We start from the raw sequence: 24,390 nt of genomic DNA, 5'->3' as shown, positions 1-24,390 counted from the left end.
TACTATTTACCCCTGCAATTAAAAAATGAATGACAGCTATTATTTTCTGAATAAAAAATTTCGCCCTATTCAGTATTGCACTTTGATGTTCTGACAACACAAACTTTTGCTGAACGTGAGATTTGAGAATCTCCTCTTCAAGTAATTGTTAATTTTTCGACAGCGTCCTGCGTCAGATTTAAAAAAGCGCCACTGTATTGGTTCCAGAGATATCACCTATGGTGCCATCTGAGGAAACCACTGACAAATCAGTTCTAGTGTTGACTACAGAGGTGTGGGTGGGTTAGTAGAGGAGAGGAAGCCGGTACAAGTTGTAAGTGGTGTAAACGTAAATAATATGGTTTCTATAATACCACGAGTGTTTAGGTGAGTATTGTCATAATAACGCTTAGGTAGGTTCTTGCTGTGTTTATGTTCATATAAATAAAATGTTGGAATGATTCCAATATCCAAAAATAAAGTGATGGCCCATCAGTCAAATTTTAGAAGACCTACTTTTTTTTAAAAAAGAAAGTTATTTTACCTTAAGGTTCGAAAAAGCTGGAGTTTTCATCCTTAGTTTTGTTGTATGTTTCATAAAATTTCCTCAGTATTTCAATGCCATTCCGGATTCGTGACATTTGAAAGGAAGTAGATTTACATTTTTGTGTATCACTTGTAGGCAGTATATATCGGTACAGACCTCATCTGACGTCTGAAACTATATAACAGTTTGAGATCAGCTGTTGTGGTAGTTCAGTGTCGGAACCACTGAAATTGACATAAACAATTTCCCGTCTTTTATATGAAAATACTTTTGGTGTTCTTTGCAGACCTATATATTTCGTTCCTAATACGTCATCTTCTGATAACAACATAGGAATCATCATTAAAATATAAATAAACCGATTAATGTCATCAAATTTTTCGTATTTGTTCACCATAAACCAAACAGCTTCCTGAGGAATGCATCAAATAGTCTGAACCGTATTTAGGATTATCCTTTGCGTGTTAATATCCCGATAGTATTCGGCTTCATTAATTGGAGTTGATTATTGAAGAAGCAATGCTTCATTTTTGCACTTTTTTCCTAGTTGCCACGAAAAAACTGTTTTGAATACTCTTTCATTTAATTTTACCAGTGTGTGGCAAATGCATTGCAAAAATACTGTAGAATCCTACAGAAAAAATCTGACAAACTGGTGATAATAATTGCACACTGTATTTGCTGGAGAAAGCTTCAGATAACGTAGGCCTAATGGTAACATAGCATACCTTTATTTCTTCCTCATGCATTAGTCGCATTCAGCTGGTGTTGCTATGATAGAAGAATGGGAACAGTTTTGCCTTCAAGTGTTCCTAGTGCATGTATGAGACTAGTTTTCACACTGTACCATTAATGTCTTAGTTATTTAGTTTTTTCCCTTCTTCCATCTCTCACTTCTGGAGCATTTGGATATTGCATTCTCAGCTGAGACCAACTTGTAATGCAATCAGTAACAAGCAAAGTTAGTTAAATTTCCCACTTGTTTCCAGAGGCATTTGCTACTGTTTGGTTAATTTCTGTAATTAAGTGCTTTGATGTTTCACAACTTCCTTTATATTAAGCCACAATGTAGAGCTGAGCAATTCTTGTTACTCCAGTCTGTTGAGCTTTTGCAGCTAGTCTAGACGTAACATAGGTGTATTCAGTTTTTTTACTGCATGTTCGAGGCCACATGAAATTTAATTTTATAAAAGGAAGTATTATTTTTCGTAGGGAGTCCCTTCCAGGACTACTACACCTGGGAAGTGGGTTCAGTAGACAGGATGTTTTACGGACAGCTGCACCTGCTCTGCAGAGAGCGTACCATGAAGTTACTGGTGATGAACTTTGTCCCAATATGGTGCGTGGCATAGATCACCTGCGAGATCCGAGGCTAAACAAGGTAACATGATTGTCATTGGTGGAACTAGTTGTTAAAAATGCACTTTTAATCCTACTATAATGTGTGTCTTTAAGAAGAACACTAACTACTGTGCATGTACGTGTATCTAAACGGTATATGTCAGTCGCTTGTTCTGATCATACTGAAGTATTTGATGTGATTGGTCCTTTCACATAATAGGCTAAAAGAATTGATTAGGAAAAAATCCTTTCCTTTGCAAAGAAAAAAAGGAATTACTATTATTATTGTTATTATCATGTTAGAAACATACTCAAAACACAGTTTATACAGTTATGCACATATCAACACAGTTCATAAAATGTTAGACCCAAATTTGGCAACTTCTGGAGCATTTTCCATTGCCTGTTGAAGGCTGTCTTCTGTGGAGGTGGCTGGACATAGTCGACACTGAAGCATATGTTGAATAATGTTTTCTTCCCTGCAGTCACATTGGGTTTTGTTTTCTTCAATGTACCCCATTTTGTCAGGTTGCCCGCGATCTGCCCACTCCTGACCTCAGACTATTCAAGGACTTCCAGGCTGGCCAATTCTCATCAATTGTCTCAGTCATCCATAGTTGCAGCCTGACTTCTTCGGCTGTGGTTATTAGTTTCTCCAGTATTCTGAGGAAACTTTTCCTTGACCATAGTCATTGTGAGTACGGTTGTTGTCCATGTGCATGGACTGCACTTTTCCTGCTCCAGTTTCATTCTTTTCTCTGTTTGCTGCTATTTCACTTCGAGCAGGAGGTGGTGCAATAACTGCAAGGTGGTAGGCGAATACGACTGGAGTTGACTTCAAGCAGCCTGTTCTAATCCTGTATGTGTCATTTAGGAGAGTAGCCACCTGTTTGGCCTGTGTTGACTTATACCAAAAAGGACAGGCTTAATCTGCAGCTGAGTAGCATATTGCCATTACAGAAATTCAGATGATTCAGCTTGGCTGTCCCGGTGTGATCTGGCCAGTTTTCTCAGTAGGTTGTTCCTGATGGAGACTTTTGATTTGAAATTCATGAAGTGTGTTTCCAACATTAGAGATCTGTAGAGTGTTATTCATAGGTATTTTAGAGTGTCACAGGTTCCAATTTAACCCCTAACCATTCTATCTTTACCTTGTGGGTGGTTTCCTTACTTTTCAGATGAAAGGCATACACTTGTCTATGATGGGTTTGATTTAAGCTGGTTTGTTGTTGTTGTTGCGGTCTTCAGTCCTGAGACTGGTTTGATGCAGCTCTCCATGCTACTCTATCCTGTGCAAGCTTCTTCATCTCCCAGTACCTACTGAACTGATAGTTCGGTAATTTTCACATCTGTCCACCCCTGCTTGCTTTGGGATTGGAATTATTATATTCTTCTGGAAGTATGAAGGTATTTCGCCTGTCTCATACATCTTGCTCACCAAGTGGTAGAGTTTCGTCAGGGCCTTTGCCTGCTTTTTTTACGCATTTTTGTATTTTCTCCTTTCATCAATTAATTTCAGTATCTCTTCTGTTACCCAAGGATTTCTATTAGCCCCCCTCTTTTTACCTACTTGATCCTCTGCTGCCTTCACTACTTCATCTCTCAGAGCTACCCATTCCTCTTCTACTGTATTTCTTTCCCCCATTCTTGTCAGTCGTTCCCTTATGCTCTCCTTGAAACACTCTACAACCTCTGGTTTTGTCAGTTTATCCAGGTCCCATCTCCTTAAATTCCCACCTTTTTGCAGTTCCTTTAGTTTTAATCTACAGTTCATAACCAATAGATTGTGGTCAGAGTCCACATCTGCCCCTGGCAATGACTTAGACTTACAATTTAAAACCTGGTTCCTAAGTCTCCGTCTTATCATCATATAATCTATCAGAAACCTGTCAGTATCTCCAGGCTTCTTCCATGTATACAACCTTCTTTTATGTTTATTGAACCAAGTGTTAGCTATGATTAAGTTATGCTCTGTGCAAAATTCTACCAGGTGACTTCCTCTTTCATTCCTTACCCCCATTCCATATTCACCTACTACGTTTCCTTCTCTTCCTTTTCCTACTATCGAGTTCCAGTCACCCATGACTATTAAATTTTCGTCTCCCTACACTATCTGAATAATTTCTTTTATCTCATAGTACATTTAATCCATCTCTTCGTTATCAGCGGAGCTAGTCGGCATATAAACCTGTACTACTGTGGTAGGTGTGGGCTTCGTATCTATCTTGGCCACATTAATGTGTTCACTATGCTGTTTGTAGTGGCTTACCCACATTCCTATCTTTTTATTCTTTATTAAACCACCTACCCCCCCCCCCCCCCCTCCCCGATGAACCATGGGCTTTGCCGATGGTGGGGAGGCTTGTGTGCCTCGACGATACAGATAGCCATACCGTAGGTGCATCCACAATGGAGGGGTATCTCTGGAGAGTCCAGACAAACATGTGGTTCCTGAAGAGGGGCAGCAGCCTTTTCAGTAGTTGCAGGGGCAACAGTCTGAATGATTGACCGATGTGGCCTTGTAACATTAACCAAAATGGCCTTGCTGTTCTGGTACTGCAAACGGCTGAAAGCAAGGGGAAACTACAGGTGTAATTTTTCCCAAGAGCATGCAGCTTTACTGTATGATTAAATGATGATGGCGTCCTCTTGGGTAAAATATTCCGGAGGTAAAATAGTCCCCCATTTGGATCTCTGGGCGGGGACTACTCAAGAGGACGTTGTTATCAGGAGAAAGGAAACTGCCGTTCTAATGAATAAAAAAATAGGTGTTCGGGTAAGCTACTACAAACAGCATAGTGAACGCATTATTGTGGCCAAGATAGATATGAAGCCCACACCTACTACAGTAGTACAAGTTTATATGCCAACTAGCTCTGCAGATGACGAAGAAATTGATGAAATGTATGATGAGGTAAAAGGAATTATTCAGGTAGTGAAGGGAGATGGAAAATTTAATAGTCATGGATGACTGGAATTCATCAGTAGGAAAAGGGAGAGAAGGAAACATAGTAGGTGAATATGGATTGGGGCTAAGAAATGAAAGAGAAAGCCGTCTGGTAGAATTTTGCATAGAGCACAACTTAATCATAGCTAACACTTGGTTCAAGAATCATAAACGAAGGCTGTATACATGGAAGAACCCTGGGGATACTAAAAGGTATCGGATAGATTATATAATGGTAAGACAGAGATTTAGGAACCAGGTTTTGAATTGTAAGACGTTTCCAGGGGCAGATGTGGACTCAGACCACAATCTATTGGTTATGAATTGTAGATTAAAACTGAAGAAGCTGCAGAGGGCTAGGAGTTTAGGGAGATGGGACCTGGATATGCTGAAGGAACCAAAGGTTGTACAGAGTTTCAGGGAGAGCATAAGGGAACAGTTGACAGGAATGGGGGAGGGAAATGCTGGGGGGGGGGGGGGGGGGGGAATGGGTGGCTTTGAGGTATGAAATAGTGAAGGCATCAGAGGATCAAACAGGTAAAAAGACAAGGGCTAGTAGAAGTCCTTGGGTAACAGAAGAAATATTGAATTTAATTGATGAAAGGAGAAACTATAAAAACGACGTAAATGAAGCAGGCAAAAGGGAATACATACGTCTGAAAAATGAGATCGAAAGGAAGTGCAAAATGGCTGAGCAGGGATGGCTAGAGGACAAATGTAAGGATGTAGAGACATATCTCACTAGGGGTAAGATAGATACTGCTTACAGGAAAATTAAAGAGACCTTCGGAGAAAAGAGAACCACTTGTATGTATATCAAGAGCTCAGATGGAAACCCAGTTCTAAGCAAAGAAGGGAAAGCAGAAAGGTGGAAGGAGTGTACAAAGGCGATGTACTTGAGGATAGTATTATGGAAATGGAGGAGGATCAAGATGAAGATGACATGGGAGCTACGATACTGCGTGAAGAATTTGACAGAGCACTGAAAGACCTGAGTCCAAACAAGGCCTTGGGAGTAGACAACATTCCATCGGAACTACTGACGGCCTTGGGTGAGCCTGTCCTGACAAAACTCTACCGTCTGGTGAGCAAGATGTATGAGACAGGCGAAATACCCTCAGACTTCCAGAAGAATATAATAATCCCAATCCCAAAGAAAGCAGGTGTTGACAGATATGAAAATTACCGAACTATCAGTTTAATAAGTCACAGCTGCAAAATACTAACTCGAATTCTTTACAGATGAATGGAAAAACTGATGGATGCCGACCTAGGGAAAGATCAGTTTGGATTCCGTAGAAATGTTGGAACACGTGAGGCAATACTGACCCTGCGACTCATCTTAGAAGAAAGATTAAGGAAAGGCAAGCCTACGTTTCTAGCATTTGTAGACTTTTAGAAAGCTTTTGACAGTGTTCATTGGAATACTCTCTTTCAAATTCTGAAGATGGCAGGGATAAAATACAGAGTGTGAAAGGCTATTTACAATTTGTACAGAAAGCAGATATAAGAGTCGAGGGGTATGAAAGGGAAGCAGTGGTTGGGAAGGGGGTGATACAGGGTTGTAGCCGATCCTCGATGTTATTCAATCCGTATATTGAGCAAGCAATACAGGAAACAAAAGAAAAGTTCGGAGTAGGTATTAAAATCCATGGAGAAGAAATAGTTTGCACAAGAAGAGAATAGACACTTTCAATATGTGGTGCTACAGAAGAATGCTGAAGATTAGATGGGTAGATCACATAACTAATGAGGAGGTATTGAATCGGATTGGGGAGAAGAGAAGTTTGTGGCAAAATGTGACTAGACGAAGGAATCGGTTGGTAGGACATGTTCTGAGACATCGAGGGATCACCAATTTAGTATTGGAGGGCAGCGTGGAGGGTAAAAATCGTAGAAGGAGACCAAGAGATGAATACACTAAGCAGATTTAGAAGGATGTAGGCTGCAGCAGGTACTGGGAGATGAAGAAGCTTGCACAGGATAGAGTAGCATGGAGAGCTGCATCAAACCAGTCTCAGGACTGAAGACAACAACAACAACAACAACAACATTAAACCTACTCCTGCATTATCCCTATTTGATTTTGTATTTATAACCCTATATTCAACCGGCCAGAAGTCGTGTTCCTCCTGCCACTGAACTTTGCTAATTCCCACTATATCTAACTTTGACTTATCCATTTCCCTTTTAAATTTTCTAACCAACACATTTATAGACATACGTGTCACCAATTTGTGCCATTTTCTATTGTCAGATGGCATTTAATGAAAGGCTAGCTTTGTTTGTCAGAGTGCAGCGGAGTGTACATATTCTCCAAGTGACACGTCATCAACAGCATTGTTTTGTGTGGGGCATATTTCTTGTACCATTTGAACTGCAAAAAGTGTCACCTATGCAGGAGTATGCCGAAATATTATTAAATTCTAAAGATGAGCACCACTGCACCATACACATTCTCGATTTCAGTGCTGTGCTGGTGTATAAATTGATTTAGCAAGTCATTTTGTAATATGTTCAAATTCACATTATTAATTTTCCTTAGTATTGGTTTAGAAAATTATTGAAAGGAAATTTTTTTCTGTAGAGCCCTTTTGGGCTTTTAAGTATGATTTAACACATTTTGGGTTCTGTAAGGTTAAAAACCTTCAACTCTAGGCCCTGCTGATAAATCACTGCTACGTAACTTGCCATTACATCATTGTCTCACTAATATGCCTTGAATTTATGTATACCAGCTACCTATAGATGATGTAGTATACATTATTTGCTTTGCATATTTTAATTGTCTGCAGCTTTAATGTTTGGGTGGGGAATGCCTTGTTGTGGTGGTATACTGATAGCTAGCATAGCCTGAGGCCTAGGTTCTTGAAAGGTGGTCGTTTGGTTGTAAGTTGTTGAGCCAGTTGCAAGTTAGCAAAACTCACTTTATTAGCTTTAACATAACCTGTGACACAAGGTGACATTAAAGTGGCAGACCGCACAAAACAACAGAGTGATATATCATGGGAAACAGAGGGTAAACATAGATCATGTGCTGAGCCATAGACAATCTTGCGCAGAACCTTCACTTGCACATAGCACTACATCATACACACATACACTGTACACTAGTTTGCATAAACTTCACTATCTCGCACCCCCCCCCCCCCCCCCCCCCTCCCAGTGTCACCGATACTTTCTGTTGAACACTACGCACGATTTGGATTGGGTGACAACAGATCGCGTATTGATGGTTTTGTAGTGGTGAGCTGTAATGACCATTGTGGCTGCTCCACAGTGTGTGTTGGATGGCCTTGTTGTGCCTGTGGTGGGTGCAGCTGGCTTAGGATCTGTGGTGGTTATATGGAAGGCTGGCTTATGTCCATTGACATTTATAGCTGTTGGTGTGCCCATTATGTCAATGGCGAATGTTTTGTCATGCCTGTTAACTACGTGGTATAGTCCATCATAGGGTGGGTGCAGCACCTAGCACACCATTCATGTTGGATAAAACCATAGTGACAGTCACTTAGCTTGTTGAACACAGAACGTGCAGCACTTCGGCTGAATGCCTGGAGCCACTGGTCAGAGCTGTCATATCTTGTACGCAAGTTGTCCGCAAACTCTTATTGTCAACAGATTAATTTTGTACACTAGGAAGATGGATAGGCTGTGAACGTATGTAGACCTGAGAGATGATAGGTAGTGTCTCTGTCCCCTATTGTAAATCATGGCAATGCAACGAAGCTTTGAGCTGATGGTGTACATGCTCAACTAATCTTTTTGCTGATAGATGGTATGCTATAGTCCTCATTCACTTCATGCCAAGTAAGAGTGATGCTTCGAACATACAGGATTCAGACAGTCTCCGTGATCTGCAGGGGTATGCTGAATGGGCAATCCACCCATGAAATAATGCGGCCATGACAGTTTCAGTGGTTATATCGATTATCGGAAATACTTCAGGTCACCTGGTATAGTTTATATATGTGAGGCAATAAGTGTATTCTTCTGATAGGGGGAGAGGTCACATGAAACCTATATGGAAGTGTTCAAGCCATAGATTTGGAAGGAGGAAGCTTCCCAGTGTTCTCCTAACATGTCTGCTAATTTTATTGCATTGACAGGCCATGCATTGTCATGCAAATTGTTTTCAATCCCTGTCCATATGTGGTTAGATGAATGCTCACTTCTCCTTGTTTGTTGTGGTTCTACCCCTGGGTGTGACATGTTGTGCAGCAAGGTAATGGCCTGTTGGTGGAACCTGGCAGTCACTAATAGCTATGTTCTATTATTGGCAACATCAGTTAGCTGGAGAGCTTATGGTGGTGCTCGATGTGGCGGAGTTGCATGCTTGATGGTTGCATCAACAAATCGTGTAATATATTGTCAGATTGTTTTGCTGATGTGACAGATTGATGGTAGTAAATTGACCATGGAATCAAGATGTCGAAGCTATCATGGCAAATCTTTATGTGGACACTGTCAAGAGGCATATATTAGTGGCTTTTGATCCATCACCAAAATAAACTGCTCTCCTTCCTACAGGTGTAGGAACTTTTTGATGGATGCATAGGCAGCACACAGCTCACAGTTGTGTGTTGACCAGTTTTGCTGCGAGGGTTGCCAGAGTCCATTCATGTGTTGTTGTAGTGCAGCCAAGATTGTAGAGGCAGATGCATTAGCCATCAGTGCAAGGTGCATTTGCAGTTCTGGTTGCACCAAGAGTGCTGCTTCAGCGATGGCAGTCTTTAAACCTGAAAATGACACATCAGCTTCTGGATTCCACTGAAGTTTATCCTTTGGTCTTGATTTGCATTGTATGAATTTGTTTAGTGGCCAGCTAGGAGAGTGTAGTTATGGACGAAATGATGATAAAAATTCGTGACACTGAGGAAGTGAAGTGTCGTAATTCCTTGATTGTTGTAAGTAGTGATAAACTGAGAATCTCAAGTTATCACCTGGATGCCAGCATCATCCACATGAGTTACTAGTCCTGTACTAGTTAAGATAGAGCTAGTGTCAAGCAGTTGTCGATGGCAGAAGTCATGCATAGCTCAATAAATTGATAGAAAACCTGTTCCTAGTATGGTATGTGTGATGTCTGCACAACAAACTACCACCCAAGCCTGTATTGTAGGCCTAGGTTTAATTCAGTCATATGTAACTGTTGTAGAGCCATTGGCACCACATTTATGAGTTGATGGATGGATAGACCAACACATCTACCTTATAAATCATTTGGTGCCCATAGGATTAGTACCAACAACAAATGAGAAATGCAGAGCTGCATCAGAGACAGTAAAGAAGTGAATAGAGGGGCAATAAGTGTATACAGTGCTTATAAACATACATTTTTAATGAGAACTTTATGATCACCCTCCCTATGTAACATTTTGCTCAGAAGAGCTAACAGTGCAGCAATTCCATCTGAACTACATCAGTTTTTCAGTGGGTAAGGTGATACATTGGTTGGGACAATGTACTAGGAGGATTCAAAAACCTTACCATTCACATATGTAGTTTTTTCGTAATTTCCCTAAAATGCTGATGTATTGTGGGATATGTCATTTGAGGCAGTTCATGACCAGTTTTCGATCCCATCCTTACTCAGTCCAAAGTAGTGTTCAGTCTTTTACTACAGGGCACTGAAATACAGTGTTACATCCTTCCTTCTGTGTATGATATTGTGACGTGTAGGTGCTTCAGTAAGTCGTGCAGTTGTCAGATACTTTATTGTGATTAGAGGAGCAGATTTTTCGAAGTGTGTTGCACATTATGGCCTCTGAGTGAACAGGTTCTCTATGTAGAGAGCAAATTGTGCTTAATGTTGCGGCATTATTTAAGGGAACTTCTTAGCTGCCAAGTTGCTTTTGTTCGACTGCAGATGCTTTCTTAATATCAGAGTTAACATTTATGGAGATCTGGTTGTTTGTTTGTTCCAGTAGTTGTGGAGAACCAATAAATTGCGGCACAGTGCAAGTGCCATGGGATTATGATATTATTATATTCGAAGAATTGTGTGTGATGAGATAATTTCTAGAGGTTGATTTGCATTTTATGTTGAGTATTTGATGTGTAGAACCCTTTTTCTCAACTATTTAGTTAAACATCCTAACCTCAAAAATTGCTTGCAAGAAAAAATTTTTGTTTGATTAAGAGGTTGTCTTACCTGTAAATAAGTACTTGAAAAAAATTTGTTTTCTGGCAGTATTAAAATAATGCTATTTCACCGGGTGTGTGCCCCCCGAAATTTCTTGTTGGTTTTGATTGTAGCTCACCCCACTATTATTCTGTGTTCTACACAGAAGACTAAAACAGGTGTCTCGGTATACATTAACCACGTTGTGGGGTATTACAAAAGAGCCATTATTGCAGAATTATGATCACTTAGAATCAAGTAGTCAGAAAAGTAGTGAACATTTTACACACGCACACACCAGCTTCTGCCAAAGTATTTTTTTGTCCTTTATTTATAATTAGAAAGATTTTTAAATAAAATGAATAATAAAAGTGATCATAAATGAAATCATTAATGATTTTATTTTATATATGATACAACTGTTTAAGACCAAATGAAAGGAGCTAAAATTAATATTGTGTTTTAACACAGTTAAGTAATAGTAAATCCATTTGTTAGAGGAGATCTAAATATTAATACAATACTGTTGTCATTTTAAAGTCATTACTGTTTTTAAGTTGTTATTGTACATGAACAGATGAAAGTTGTTCATTAGAACTTTTTTAACATGTTTATTTGATGGAACAGTTTATCTGTCGATCTGTTTTAATCAGGCAGGCATTTCAGAACATCCAAGAAGCTATCAGAACTATTGAAATAATAGTACTTAGAGGTTACAGTATGTTGCCATATTCTACATTTTAACTGGGTGTATTGGATAAACTCAAATACACATGCTAGTTCTTTCTGGAATATTGCTGAGGATGGAGTGTTTATATTGTTAAGGACTGTTGAAGTGAATATGTCTGCCAGTAAGAAAACCGTGAGTATATCAGAAGTTGGAGATGAAATTGTCTCAAAACTCATCACACAGTGGAAAGTTGAAGTTACTGTTGAAAGATGCGATTGTTCATTACATAGGCTTCTGACTGATGATAATTTGATAGCAGTGGAATCTTTAATGTCTTGTGAAATGGTGTTGATGGGTGAGGAAATTTATGCATGTACTGTCGACATAGTGGGTGAAAAAATATTTGTTAGTGACAAATCATTCATGAAAAGGAAAGCTGTGTTGCAGAACCTTTCAAAGAAATTTGACATACTAGCCCATCTGATGAATATGAAGCAGAAGGGCAAAAGAAGAGAGGCAGAATCTCTCTCTCTCTAGATTATGAAACAAAAGTTGTAAGTTTTGCAAAATCTCATCCTATGTGAAATCTATGAACACTGCAACTAAATAAATAAAAAGCTTCATCAATTAAAAAAGGAATATATATCCAAATGGGAAGAAAAATAAAAAAAAAATCGGTTTGATAAGTATGCAATCATCGACTCCTGGTCTTAGGATCATTTTACGGAAGCTAAAGAAAGTGATCAACAAGTGACTACACAGAATTTGCAGCAATAGGCCTTGGTGGCACCAGGGCAATTCAGAGTTTGAATTTAAAGCCTCTGAAAGATGGGTCAAGAAGTTCAAATGTAATCAACAAAAGTGACAAAACTTATTTAAAAAAAGAAAAAAGAAACAGCAACTATAGAATGACTACGAAGTCTTTCGCGACGGAGTCCTTGGATAAAAAGCCGACAAAGGGAATGCCACAGTTATCCTCAATGCTACCGATTATCATAAGAAAGTAGTCATATTATTGGAAGATGCCACATACCGTATTCTTAAACGTGATCCCACAGCAGCACTTAGTAGGAAGACGGGGGAGCTACTGAAGAATTCTGGCCTCCCAGAAGAACTACTCAAGAATCTGCAACCAAGGCCACCCAGGTTATATGGTCTACCCAAAGTCCATAAGGATGGGGTTCCGTTGAGACCTATTGTTAGTGCTATTGGGTCTCCTACATATCGGTTGGCAAAATACTTAACCAAATTATTAGCACTTATAGTCGGCCACTGTAGCCATCATATTAATAACTCAAAAATGTTTGTCAACATTATAAAGCAGATGAGGATAGGTCTGAATGACATCATGATCAGCCTAGATCTGGTCTCTTTGTTTTCAAAGGTTACGGTGGAAGATACGTTAAAACTGTTGGCTGCTCATTAGACAGCCATGGGTTCGCTACTGTCACCAGCCATAGCTAGCTTCTTCATGGAGGATTTCGAAGTACGAGCGTTGAACAGTGCTCCCTTACGTCCGTCCTGCTCCTTCAGATATGTTGACAATACATTTTTAATCTGGCCACATGGCAATGAGGCGCTGCAGCAGTTTGTTGATCATTTGAATGGTATACATCAGAACATAAGATCTACAGTGGAGGTGGAGAAGGATGGAAAGTTACCCTTCTCAGATGTGCTGGTGGAGCGAAAATCAGATGGACGTCTCGGACATTCTGTCTACAGAAAACCGACGCATACAGATTTATATCTAAACACCCATAGTTTTCACCACTCAGCTCAGAAGAGAGCTATGCTGAATACCTTGGTACACAGAGCAAGGACTATTTCAGACAAGGATCATCTCGGCTCCGAGATTAACCACCTGACGACGGTATTCATAAAAAATGGATATTCCGATCATGATATCAGATCTAGTCTGGCGAAGAAACCAAGGAAGGACGCTGATTGAACAGGTCAAGAGGACCAATATATCACGCGGCTACCGTTCTGCGGTGCAACTACCAGCAAGATCGGCAGAGTCCTGAGCCGGCAGGGAATCGGAACAGTCTTCTGGCCATCCAGGAAGATTAAGGAAATGCTGCGACCCATGAAAGATAATCTTGGCCTGAGAGTACCGGGAATTTACAGCATTCCTTCAGTGTGTGGGAAAAATTATGTGGGCAGTCTATAAGAACTGTTGCCGATCGCTGTGTGGAACATAAGTGTTACCTGAAATACAGGTGCCTAGAAAAATCACCGGTGGCTGAGCACAGTTTGTTAAATAAACATAAGTTTTTTTTTGATGAAACAAGAGTACTTGCTTACGCTTCAAACTATTGGGTCTCTGTCATCAGGGAAGCAGTTGAAATTAGACTCTGTGAAAATAATTTCAACAGAGACTCCGGTTATGCACTCAGCAATGCATGGAAGCGCGCAATTGACAAAGAAAGAGCGCAGAGGGAGACTTCTTACATTCCTCACAGTTCTCCGGCTGTTGCGATGGATGGCGCTGCAAGCAACACTGGATAAAGCGCGCAAACAAAATCTATGGATATAGAGGCCGCCACCTCAGTACGATCTGGTTTCACCGTGATGTCATCCAGCCAATGAGACGCCATCCTCTTCTTATAAAAGTGGTAGCCTCATCAGTCCACAACAGTCAGTTTTACCCCTGACGAAGACGCCGGAGGTAGTTATCGAAAGCTTGGAATTTTATTCAAATTTGACACGGCAAGCAAACAGAACTTTTTATGCAGCAACTATAGAAGAAAACTTAACATCTGCAGAGATTTTTCTCTAATTCTGTTTGAGAAATTACTACCCAAGGTACCTGTTCGTCTGCAAGAAGCATCTGGCAAATTTGGCCCTCGAGTTCAGTGAACAATAAACAAATATTCTCAAAAATATACAAATGTTGTAATATCATCATCAAAATCTGGAAAGCCAACAAGATTGTATATCAGCTTCCTTAGTGGTTGGCTGATGCTTCATGTGGGGAGAGAAAAGTTTCTGTTGACTATTGACTCTTGGAGTGGCCAGACAAAGGCTGAATTACGTGATGTTTCAAGATGAGTAAAAGTCACCAACTTGCACAGTTGACGTAATTGTCAGTGGCAGTAGAATTCAACAACACCCATGTGCTTTAAGGTATTTTATTTTATTGTGAAGGCCATCATTATTTGGATAGATGTGTGTGGGACCTGAAGATGGCATAATGAAATGCCTAAGCTGGTTGTCTTCACAATAAACTAAAATAATATCTTAAAGTAAATGGCTGTTGCTGAATTCTACTGGCATTGACCACTACTTGGAAATGATTCTCTTTATCATGTGAAAACATGTGCCTTGCTTCTTACAATGTGAAACTTAAGTAAAACCAATTTCTCACAAATCTGTACTTTTGCACCGCTTTCAACAAAGAAGGAACCAGTAATGCTAACTGTCCTTTTAAATTATTGGATTTCTTGTGACTGAGAGCCTTTCGTTTTTAATTATAATTTTGAAATTTTGACCTCGTCAAAGGCTTTGTTTACTCCTAATACAGCAAACAATTTTTTCTTTTGTTTTACATTAATAGTTGTCTCAGATGTTAAACCCAGTTGCATTAATCAAATTATTTAGACCCAAATTTATCTGTTTTGGTTCAATCATTTTTGAATGATGAAATTTGCCTTTTGTGTTCTATCTCTTGTTTTTAATTGGTATGGACTCCTAAATACATTTACTTTTATTGAGACATTTATTTCTTGCTGCAGCTGATTAGTGTAAGTGGAAGAACTAGCAATTTTTTGTGACCACTGGCTTTCCTAAGTGTTGGTTGACGTGATTAGTTGCAGCATTGGTGGGTATATATTCTTTGACACAAGTGTCAAAATGAGTATTAGTGTTAATCATAGTTGTTAGTGTAGTATTTATAAGTAGTTTCCAATGTTTATTTCTCTATGTTGGTGTGCCGGCCGCGGTGGTCTCGCGGTTGTAGGCGCGCAGTCCGGAACTGTGTGACTGCTACGGTCGCAGGTTCGAATCCTTGCTCGAGCATGGATGTATGTAATGTCCTTAGGTTAGTTAGGTTTAAGTAGTTCTAAGTTCTAGGGGACTGATGACCACAGCTGTTTAGTCCCATAGTGCTCAGAGCCATTTGAGCCTATGTTGGTGTATACTTTCACTTGTCCCGCATACCTGAAGATTCTCCTACTAGTTTAACCACAACAATGTTAATAAGGTAGAGGCATGTTATATATTTGTACATAGTAAAGATAAGCCAGTCATTCCTTTCACTGAATATTTCGGTCTGCTTATTTTTATAGGGTTTAGCGTTTACCTTAGCTGAAAGACAGCGCTTAGGAATTCATGGGCTGATGCCTCCAAGATTCAAAACACAGGAAGAGCAGTTAGAACTCTGTAAAGTTAGTGTAGAACGATACCAGGAAGATCTGAACAAGTACTTGTACCTCATTGAACTGCAGGTGAGAAAATGTTGTAAAATAATTGTTTAAGATAGAATGACAATCTTTATGTACAGTTAACATTATTGTGTTATAATGTGTAAGTATCATTTGCTATGTATTTGTACGTAGAAGAAATAACTATTTACTTTTTAATATAGAAGTTCTGTGTGCATCAGAAAGAAAACAAACTTGATTTGTATTCTTTTTGTAATATAACGTTAAATAACAGAATGAGCATTTTGTGAATTTCCAGTGTAAAAGACCATTATAAACATTATGAGACAAAGAAAGAGTGACTGTTTACCTGTCACCTGTCACTCCTGGTGAATCCCTATCCAACTCCACACGGACATGTGGCTAGTCAATACCCCACACTCTCACATCGTGATGATTCACATTTCCAGACAGACGGAAAGTTTCTTTGTCACTGAATATCATCACCTTCTTCTTCTTCTTCTTCTTATTCTTCTTCTTCCTCTTGTATAGGTTGCTGCATTCAGGTACAAAACCCCAGTCGGAGGGCATAATCCTCTGGAGTCACGTGCTGTAACAGTTGCAAACAGTAAGGCTTGAAATGCAAACACTGCTGCAAAATGTTCCACACTGTTCTCTGTGGAATGCCCAGTTCACGGCTTGCATAAATAATTGAAGTTTGTGGGCTGTGCCAAAACACTCTGTTGTGCACTTCTGTGTCATGTACTTTAGGATATCCTCCGTAACACATGGTCACACGATGCCTTTCCTTTTAAACAGGCCACTAGTATCACAAATCTGGTGGAAACCAGTACACAAGGTTCTGGTTACCAGGTGCAGTATACCTGTACTTGTGTATGAATGCACACTGAATATTCATATCCAGTGGACATTTTGCATATCCAAACACACAAAAGCTCTTCTCTAGCATTGCCGCCATCTTATAGAGTGCTGTCACAGGCTGCCATCTGGGAAGCATGTGACCAAGAGACAGACTTTTTAAACTTGGTGAGTGTGTATATCTTTTCATGTGTCGATAACCTTTGTATGTCAGTAAACAGTGCTATGAAACCCAATGAATCATTTAGACTAACCCTGATATTGCTCTTCAAATGGATTAAGTGATATCTCCTTTCATATACCATCTATAGAGTAGCATGGAGAGCTGCATCAAACCAGTCTTAGGACTGAAGACAACAACAACAACATACCATCTATACAGTTTGTATTTTCTTTTTACTTTTATTTAACTGCCCTTGTCTCAGAGTCAAGGGACCACCAGTTTCCAGTTTGTTGCAATATTTCTTGTGTCAAGAACAGTCAGAATGTAATAACTCATGTTTTTGTCACCTAGTTTACTGAATTAATATATATAATTCGGATTTAGCCCATAAACTTAATTGCGCACATCTCTGCAGTCAGTTACTACTTCTGTTTGCAGAATGTCAGAATGGTATTGGTATATTACTTCATGGAATGACTGAAAAAGATCAGTGGTTGAAACAGCTTGATGTGATAGGATTTAAACAGTGTGCTGTGATAGCATTTTCCACAGTAGGAGATGTAAGCATTACTTAATGCATTGAAAGCACTTATGAGAATAAAGAGTATAAACAGTTGGCCTCTGTCTAGAGCTGCAGAGGTCGTGATTTGTTTTTATTTTCTTGGACAAGGGCGAACAAGATAGATGCAATCTGTGTGGCGTGTATCAGTCCATCTATTGTTCATTTGTATGAGCACACAGTATCACACATTTTTGTGCATATTGTAATAACCTGATTGGTCTTTCCTGCTTTGTTTCTGTAATGAAATGGGAGGAAGGGGGGGGGGGGGTGTGCGTCAATAGAGCCATTTGTGTTGTCTGATCAAAATTATTTGACAATTGAACAGTTGACATCTGTCACTTAACGGTACAGTATTACTACATCAATTCCTGGATACTGCTCGGTCACAGGTGAAACCCAAGCACAGCAGGTCACTTCACAAATGCTGTTAATGTGTAATGCGGAGCAATGTTAGAAGTAGCCACTGCAAGGTATGAAAGAAATGCAAGGTACTCTGTTGACAGCTGATTTTGAGCGACCAGTGACTGAACTGCAGCAGACAACGTTTCGTAGCCCTGAGTTTAAACTAGCATCCTAACGTAACCACAACCTGGTGATCTGCAATGTATCTGGGAAAACAGTATCAACATTCTGCGACAAAACTAAAATCACATTCATTTTGTTCATGGTAATTAAAGCTAACCTCTATGAAGAATCTTGAGGCAGAAAAATTTCAGTTTCTGCAACAAATGCAAGCCGTAATATCTCATTATCATTGGTTACCTGAAACTACCCTCACAGTGGCTACATAAACTGCCACATTACCAACTGATGAGCAGTTCTGGTTGGCTTGATTGCAGATTATGGGCAACACAGGCAGATTCCAAACTAAAACAGAATGGTCTGATGAGATTCAAACCTACAACCTTCATCATTTTGAGTCTACACTGTATGAGATAATAATGACTCTGGTGACATAGATGCAATGATGAATTGCAGCCTTCCAAAATTCTGCTTCACGCAATGCCGTGCGAAGCTTTCTAATGTAAGGAGATCTCTGTGATTATAATAACTGTATGTATGATGCTGAACCATGTCTTGTGGGAAAGTATTCAGTAGCATTTGGTTAGTGCTATATATTAAATTTGTGTATTTCGTTAGCTTCGTTTTGTGTGTGTGTTTGTTCATTTTGTTTTTAATATGGTTAGCGTCATGTGTGATGAAATACGAAATAAAAAGGCCAGATTCAGAATTCTGGATCCAAAGATATCAAGAAAGAAAGCTGGACAAGAAATTGGAGCTGAACTGACCAATTAGTGTTGCAGTTTGGCAATAGTGAGCAGTTTGGGCATAATGTTGAGCTCTCCGATTCGAGGAAACCAGCTCCAGTGTGTGAAGTATCAACTATCAAGTAATTTTAATCTCATTATAGTTAGCCTTACCTCCAGTAGTTCCAATAACATGTGTTTGAAAGGTAAGGTAAATGATAAGAATAATTTTGAAATGTACTTGCATTATTAATAGAATAATCAAAAAATGGAAGTGACATATATATAACGGAAATCACTGACTAGGAGAATTGTATGCATTACTTTGATACAAAGTACTTGAGAAGTAAAATAATGTATTTTAGTTCTGATCGTCGATGTAAGAATTTAGCCGCACTGTCTCTGTTCTATAAGCCACAGCACATTTAGCAAAATTGCAAGTATCCTCTTCAAGAAAACAGACCACGAAATGTCTCATCACTAACTCTTAGAGGTTACATGTTCTCCCCAAAATACAGATCACTCAATATCCAAATAACACTACCATTGTGTACCATAACAGTTAACACATGTGACCAAATCAGCTGAAATTTCACGTGAAATATACTCACTAGTATACTATGAACATAAAATATTTATTAATGAAAAAAGAACATAGAAAATGATATTCTGCAAGGACTCGAGACAAGTGCTACAATAGTGCTAGTAGAGGTCTGTCCCTATTCACAAAGAAGTTTTTGCTCTGTCACTTTCAAAGAAAGTCACAAAAACCATGAGAAAAAATCAGCCACTGATGCCGAACAAGAGTGCCTCTGGTAGATGGTGTGTGAACTCTTTGACATCTGCATAACACGAACACAGGATTCTAAAATATTGATTGCTATATCAGTACTCTAGGGAAGAGGCAGTGTCATCTAAAAATCTCGCAGAAAAGTACACTTGAAGCCCAGTGTGTGTGTGTTTCATACTCTGGGTACTTCTATGAACATTTAACACCGTTTGACTGTCTCATAACTGGCAAGGCTTTCTCTCATATCAGTTTGTAACTTGTACTTAATTTATGTCTTGTTTCATTACTGGCTTTTTACTCATTACATAAGCTTTTATGGACTGTGTCTGATGAATGTTCTAAAATTGTCTTCGAGGATTTCTACAGACCTCCATCTCACCACAATTAATGTTTCGAGCTGGTACTGTGTAACAACCACTATAACTGTGTCACTTCGTGCCAAGAACTTGCATTATAGTTACATTTTGTGCCAGTCTTGTCCACATTCCCACTTTTTCTCAATTCAAAGCATTCAATGTCCAGTCATGCCAGAATGTCTTACCAACCCTTATTCTGATTGTGTTAGCTACAATTTTTAAGTTCATTTACAAATAACAAAATATGTGCAGTTACATTATCATTACAAACTTGCATAATACATTACACAATATATTAATGAATTTACTCGGCAATAAACATCTATTTGCAGGATGATTCCAGATCTCCATTGAACAAGACACTTTGCACCTCCTAGTGGTGGCTATTGCTGATCAAGACAGCAGCTATTCTGTTCTACACACAGACTGCGTGCATGTGTACATTTTGTTGCATACACTCCTCACATTAGCGTGCACTGCATTGCATCTTGCACCAGTATCTGCACTCATATATGATGAGATTCCTTGGTACATAACAGCAACTGATTTTTATGTTTCCATTTAGTGTTTCCACATGTACGTGTAGGCAAGGTTTTGCAGGGGGGGGGGGGGGGGGGGGGGGAGGAGGAAAGCTACTGGTACATTACATACTTTATGTACCTTTCACGATACATCGTAAAGGGACAAACTACAGAGTAGTTTTTCTGTTGGACGTTTTGGAGCATTACTTTCCAACTGGTAAGCGTTTCTCTGAACAGTGTCTTGCTCCTGTTTTCATAGCCATAAACAGGCACTCTTCTTTTGTCTCGCATATTATTTATTTAAACAGTGTTAATTGTTAATACAGTCACAATGGCTGCTTAGTCTTACATTACTGTCTAACTGATTTTATGCTTTTTATAAACTTTTACAACCACCTTTGCTGGGCTTATTATTTAATTCTTAGTTTGAGATGCTTCAATTTGGATATAATATAATAAAAAACCTGTAATTTAATCTTATAATAAGCAGTTATTATGGTTAAAGACAAAATTTATATCTTTGAAAATTATAGTATATTATATATCAAATAATAAGCTCACCAATGGTGAGTAGTAACTGTTTAAAAGAGAATTAAGTGTATTATTGTATACTTAATCTGCCATACTTAGAAATTTAAAGTGTTAACACACTGTGAGTGATGAATGAACAGTAGAGAAGCAACATTTCTCAAGAATTATAATTTCATACCCACATGTTTATGTTCCTGAATATTAGTTGAACCTTTTAGTGTGCTGAATGCTAGGGGAGATTTTGGATGTGTAGGTCCACTAAATTATCTTTGACAGGATCGCAATGAACGGCTCTTCTTCCGGCTTCTATCAGAAAATGTGGAGCAGATGATGCCTATTGTTTATACTCCTACAGTCGGCCTTGCTTGCCAGAAGTTTGGTCTTATTTACCGGAGAGCACGTGGGCTATTCGTCACCATCAATGATGCTGGACATGTCTACAATGTCATCAAAAACTGGTTAGCTGAAACTAAGATGTTCTTAGTTGAATGAATTTGTAACAGGTGTGAATATTAGTGGCTTGGTAAAAACTGATTTTGTATTTGACTGATTTATTGTGCTGAGCTGCTACAAAGATTTATTGGTATGATCCATATATGATAAAAACTTACGTTGTTAAATGGGATATGTACATGATAGGATTGAGTCTGCTTAGCACCAAAAACTGTAACCAATGTGTTTTCAGGCATCTTTGGGAAAGTGTCAGTTTAAGCTGTAAGTTTCTTACTGTTTTTAATTAATATGTTAGCATTTCTAATAGATTTGATAGAAAACTTGAAGATTTGTATCATAAGGAAAAAGTCATACGTCCATATTCTGCTTTTGAAGAAGTACACTTGTACTGTTGTGTATCTGCTTTAAATTTCAGTCCATTTCAGACTGTCACAAGACAGATTACAATAATTTTAGTGTTAATCTGCCTGTGATGGACAAATAGGGTAATAAAAAAGAAAATTTGTGAACCAAAAAATGTGTAAGATGACTGTTCGTATCTATCAGAATACTATTAATAAAAAATAGCAATACATCAGTGCCACATTTCTGAATTTCATACAAATGGAAACTAATTTACTCAAGAAGACAGATAAAGCAAACCAATGCTCACACTGTTAAGAATGAGTTTTTTTATCAAAATTGTCTGTTGACTTTCAGGATTTTATCTTTTCTGTTTCAATAATATTTTATATCCAGCAATGAAAAATGGAATATAGACTACTACACTATGTGATCAAAAGTATCCGAACACCCCCAGAAACATAAGTTTTTCATATTAGGTGCATTGTGCTGCCACCTACTGCCATGTAGTCCATGTCAGTAATCAATAAGACATTGTGAGAGAGCAGAATGGGGCACTCTGCAGAACTCAAGGACTTCGAACTTGGTCAGGTGATTGAGTGTCTCGTGTGTCATACATCTGTACATGACGTTTCCACACTTCTAAACATCGCTATGTCCACTGTTTCCTATATAATAGTGAAGGGGAAACATGAAGGGACACGTACAGCACAAAAGCGTACAGGCCGACATCATCTGTTGACTGACAGAGACCGCTGACAGTGGAAGAGGGTCGTCAAACAGGAATTCCAAACTGCATCAGGATCCACTGCAAGTACTATGACAGTTAGGTGGGAGGTGAGGAAACTGGGATTTCATGGTCATGTGGCTGCTCATAAGCCACATAATACGCTGGTAAATGCCAACCGACGCCTCGCTTGGTGTAAGGAGCGTAAACATTGGACGATTGAACAGTGGAAAAACATTGTGTGGAGTGACAAATCACGGTACACAGTGTGGGGATCCCATGGCAGGGTGTGGGTATGGTGAATGCCCGGTGAATGTCATCTGCCACCGTGTGTAGCGCCAACAGTAAAATTTGGAGGTGGTGGTGTTATGGTGTGGTCATGTTTTTCATGGAGGCGTCTTGCACCTCTTGTTGTTTTGCATGGCACTTTCACAGCACAAGCCTACGTTGATGTTTTAAGCACCTTCTTGCTTCCCACTGTTGAAGATCAATTCGGGGATGGCCAATGCATTTTTCAATACGATTGAGCACCTGTTCATAACACACTGCCTGTGGCGGAGTGGTTACATGACAATAACATCCCTGTAATGGACCGGCCTGCACAGAGTCCTGACCTCAATCCTGTAGAACACCTTTGGGACGTTTTGGAATGCCGACTTCATGCCCAGCCTCACCGACCGACACTGGTACTTCTCCTCAGTGCAGCACTCTGTGAAGAATGGGCTGCCATTCCCCAAGAAACCTTCCACCACGTGATTGAATGTGTGCCTGTGAAGGCGGAAGGTATCATCAAAGCTAAGGGTGGGCCAACACCATATTGAATTCCAGCATTACCGATGTAGGACACAACAAACTTGGAAGTCATTTTCAGCCAGGTGTCCGGATACTTCTGATCACATAGTTTATATCGAAAGTGACCTTTTGCTGTGAAAACAAACTGGTACACACAATTCCTGTAATGACTGTAAACTAAAGGTATACTACACTAAATAATCTCCTCTTACTTTAAGTTAGGTGCTCAAGTCCTCGAACTCACAGTGAAAAGATGACTGCTATAAGAAAGCCCAGAAAAAAGTTAAAAAAGAAAAAACTTGTGTCTCTTGTAAAATAGTAAAATCCCACAAAGACATAAAATTACTTAAAACTAATGAAGAGATATGACAAGGCAAGGTTTCATACATTGCCAACATATGTATTTTTAAATTTCAGAGGAAAAGCAGATCACTCCAGTTTCAACAGTTAGTTGTTAAATCTGCCCTAACACTATATGCATATTTCCCCACCCACCCACCCACCCCCCATTCTCATTTCCCACTCCTGACCGTAGCCCCAGTATTATTTACTCATGACAGACATTGGAAGACACATGAGAGCTCACATTTCATCCAGTGTAAACACACCCTGCACAAGAATACCTCTACCACCTCTGTTTATCACCATTCCCCATATTTGCAGATATCTTTGTCTTTTATATTGACAGGCTGTGTTCATGCGTAAAATGTCTTCCTCAAGCTTAAAACCTGTGTCAGGTAATGAATGTTTTAAATGAACATGTTGGTGTGATGTGAATGTTTCTCTAAATGCTAGAACTGGTATTTAATTGTGGTGAGTAAAAGAACTGGTACACTTTATGAATGACAATTTGAAATTGAAACTAATAATGCAGGTAATGTATGTAAGAGGATTTTCATATTTCTGGTACAGTTCACTGCCACACACAATTTGAGAGACAAGAATGTAGCTGATTAATTTAAAATGTCAGACTAACACACATTCACAATAAAAGTTCAGCACAAAGTTTCTTAGCGTTAATGTGTACATGCTGACATATAAATCGCGTTACTACATTG

At 39.2% G+C, this 24,390-nt stretch overlaps 1 protein-coding gene across 4 annotated transcripts in view; it reads left to right on the top strand.

Annotated features, from left to right (window-relative positions):
* The first annotated feature begins 209 nt into the window (after positions 1–209).
* The window catches only part of LOC126336867 (NADP-dependent malic enzyme), a 62,719-nt gene continuing 38,538 nt past the window's right edge, over positions 210–24,390 (top strand). For 2 of the 4 annotated variants that reach the window (XM_050000969.1, XM_050000972.1), the window contains exons 1-4: positions 257–366; positions 1,739–1,907; positions 15,895–16,053; positions 21,295–21,476. In XM_050000969.1, coding sequence (XP_049856926.1) covers positions 338–366; positions 1,739–1,907; positions 15,895–16,053; positions 21,295–21,476 — 539 coding nt within the window. In that variant the 5' untranslated portion in view covers positions 257–337. Of the gene's footprint in view, positions 367–1,738; positions 1,908–15,894; positions 16,054–21,294; positions 21,477–24,390 lie in introns of all 4 variants that reach the window. The other 2 variants (XM_050000971.1, XM_050000970.1) reach the window with 2 other exon arrangements.

The sequence above is a fragment of the Schistocerca gregaria genome, chromosome 2 (assembly GCF_023897955.1).
Source record: "Schistocerca gregaria isolate iqSchGreg1 chromosome 2, iqSchGreg1.2, whole genome shotgun sequence".
NCBI classification, from domain to species: domain Eukaryota; kingdom Metazoa; phylum Arthropoda; class Insecta; order Orthoptera; family Acrididae; genus Schistocerca; species Schistocerca gregaria.
Note: the sequence above shows the minus strand (reverse complement) of the source record. Positions and strands in the feature narration are given on the sequence as shown.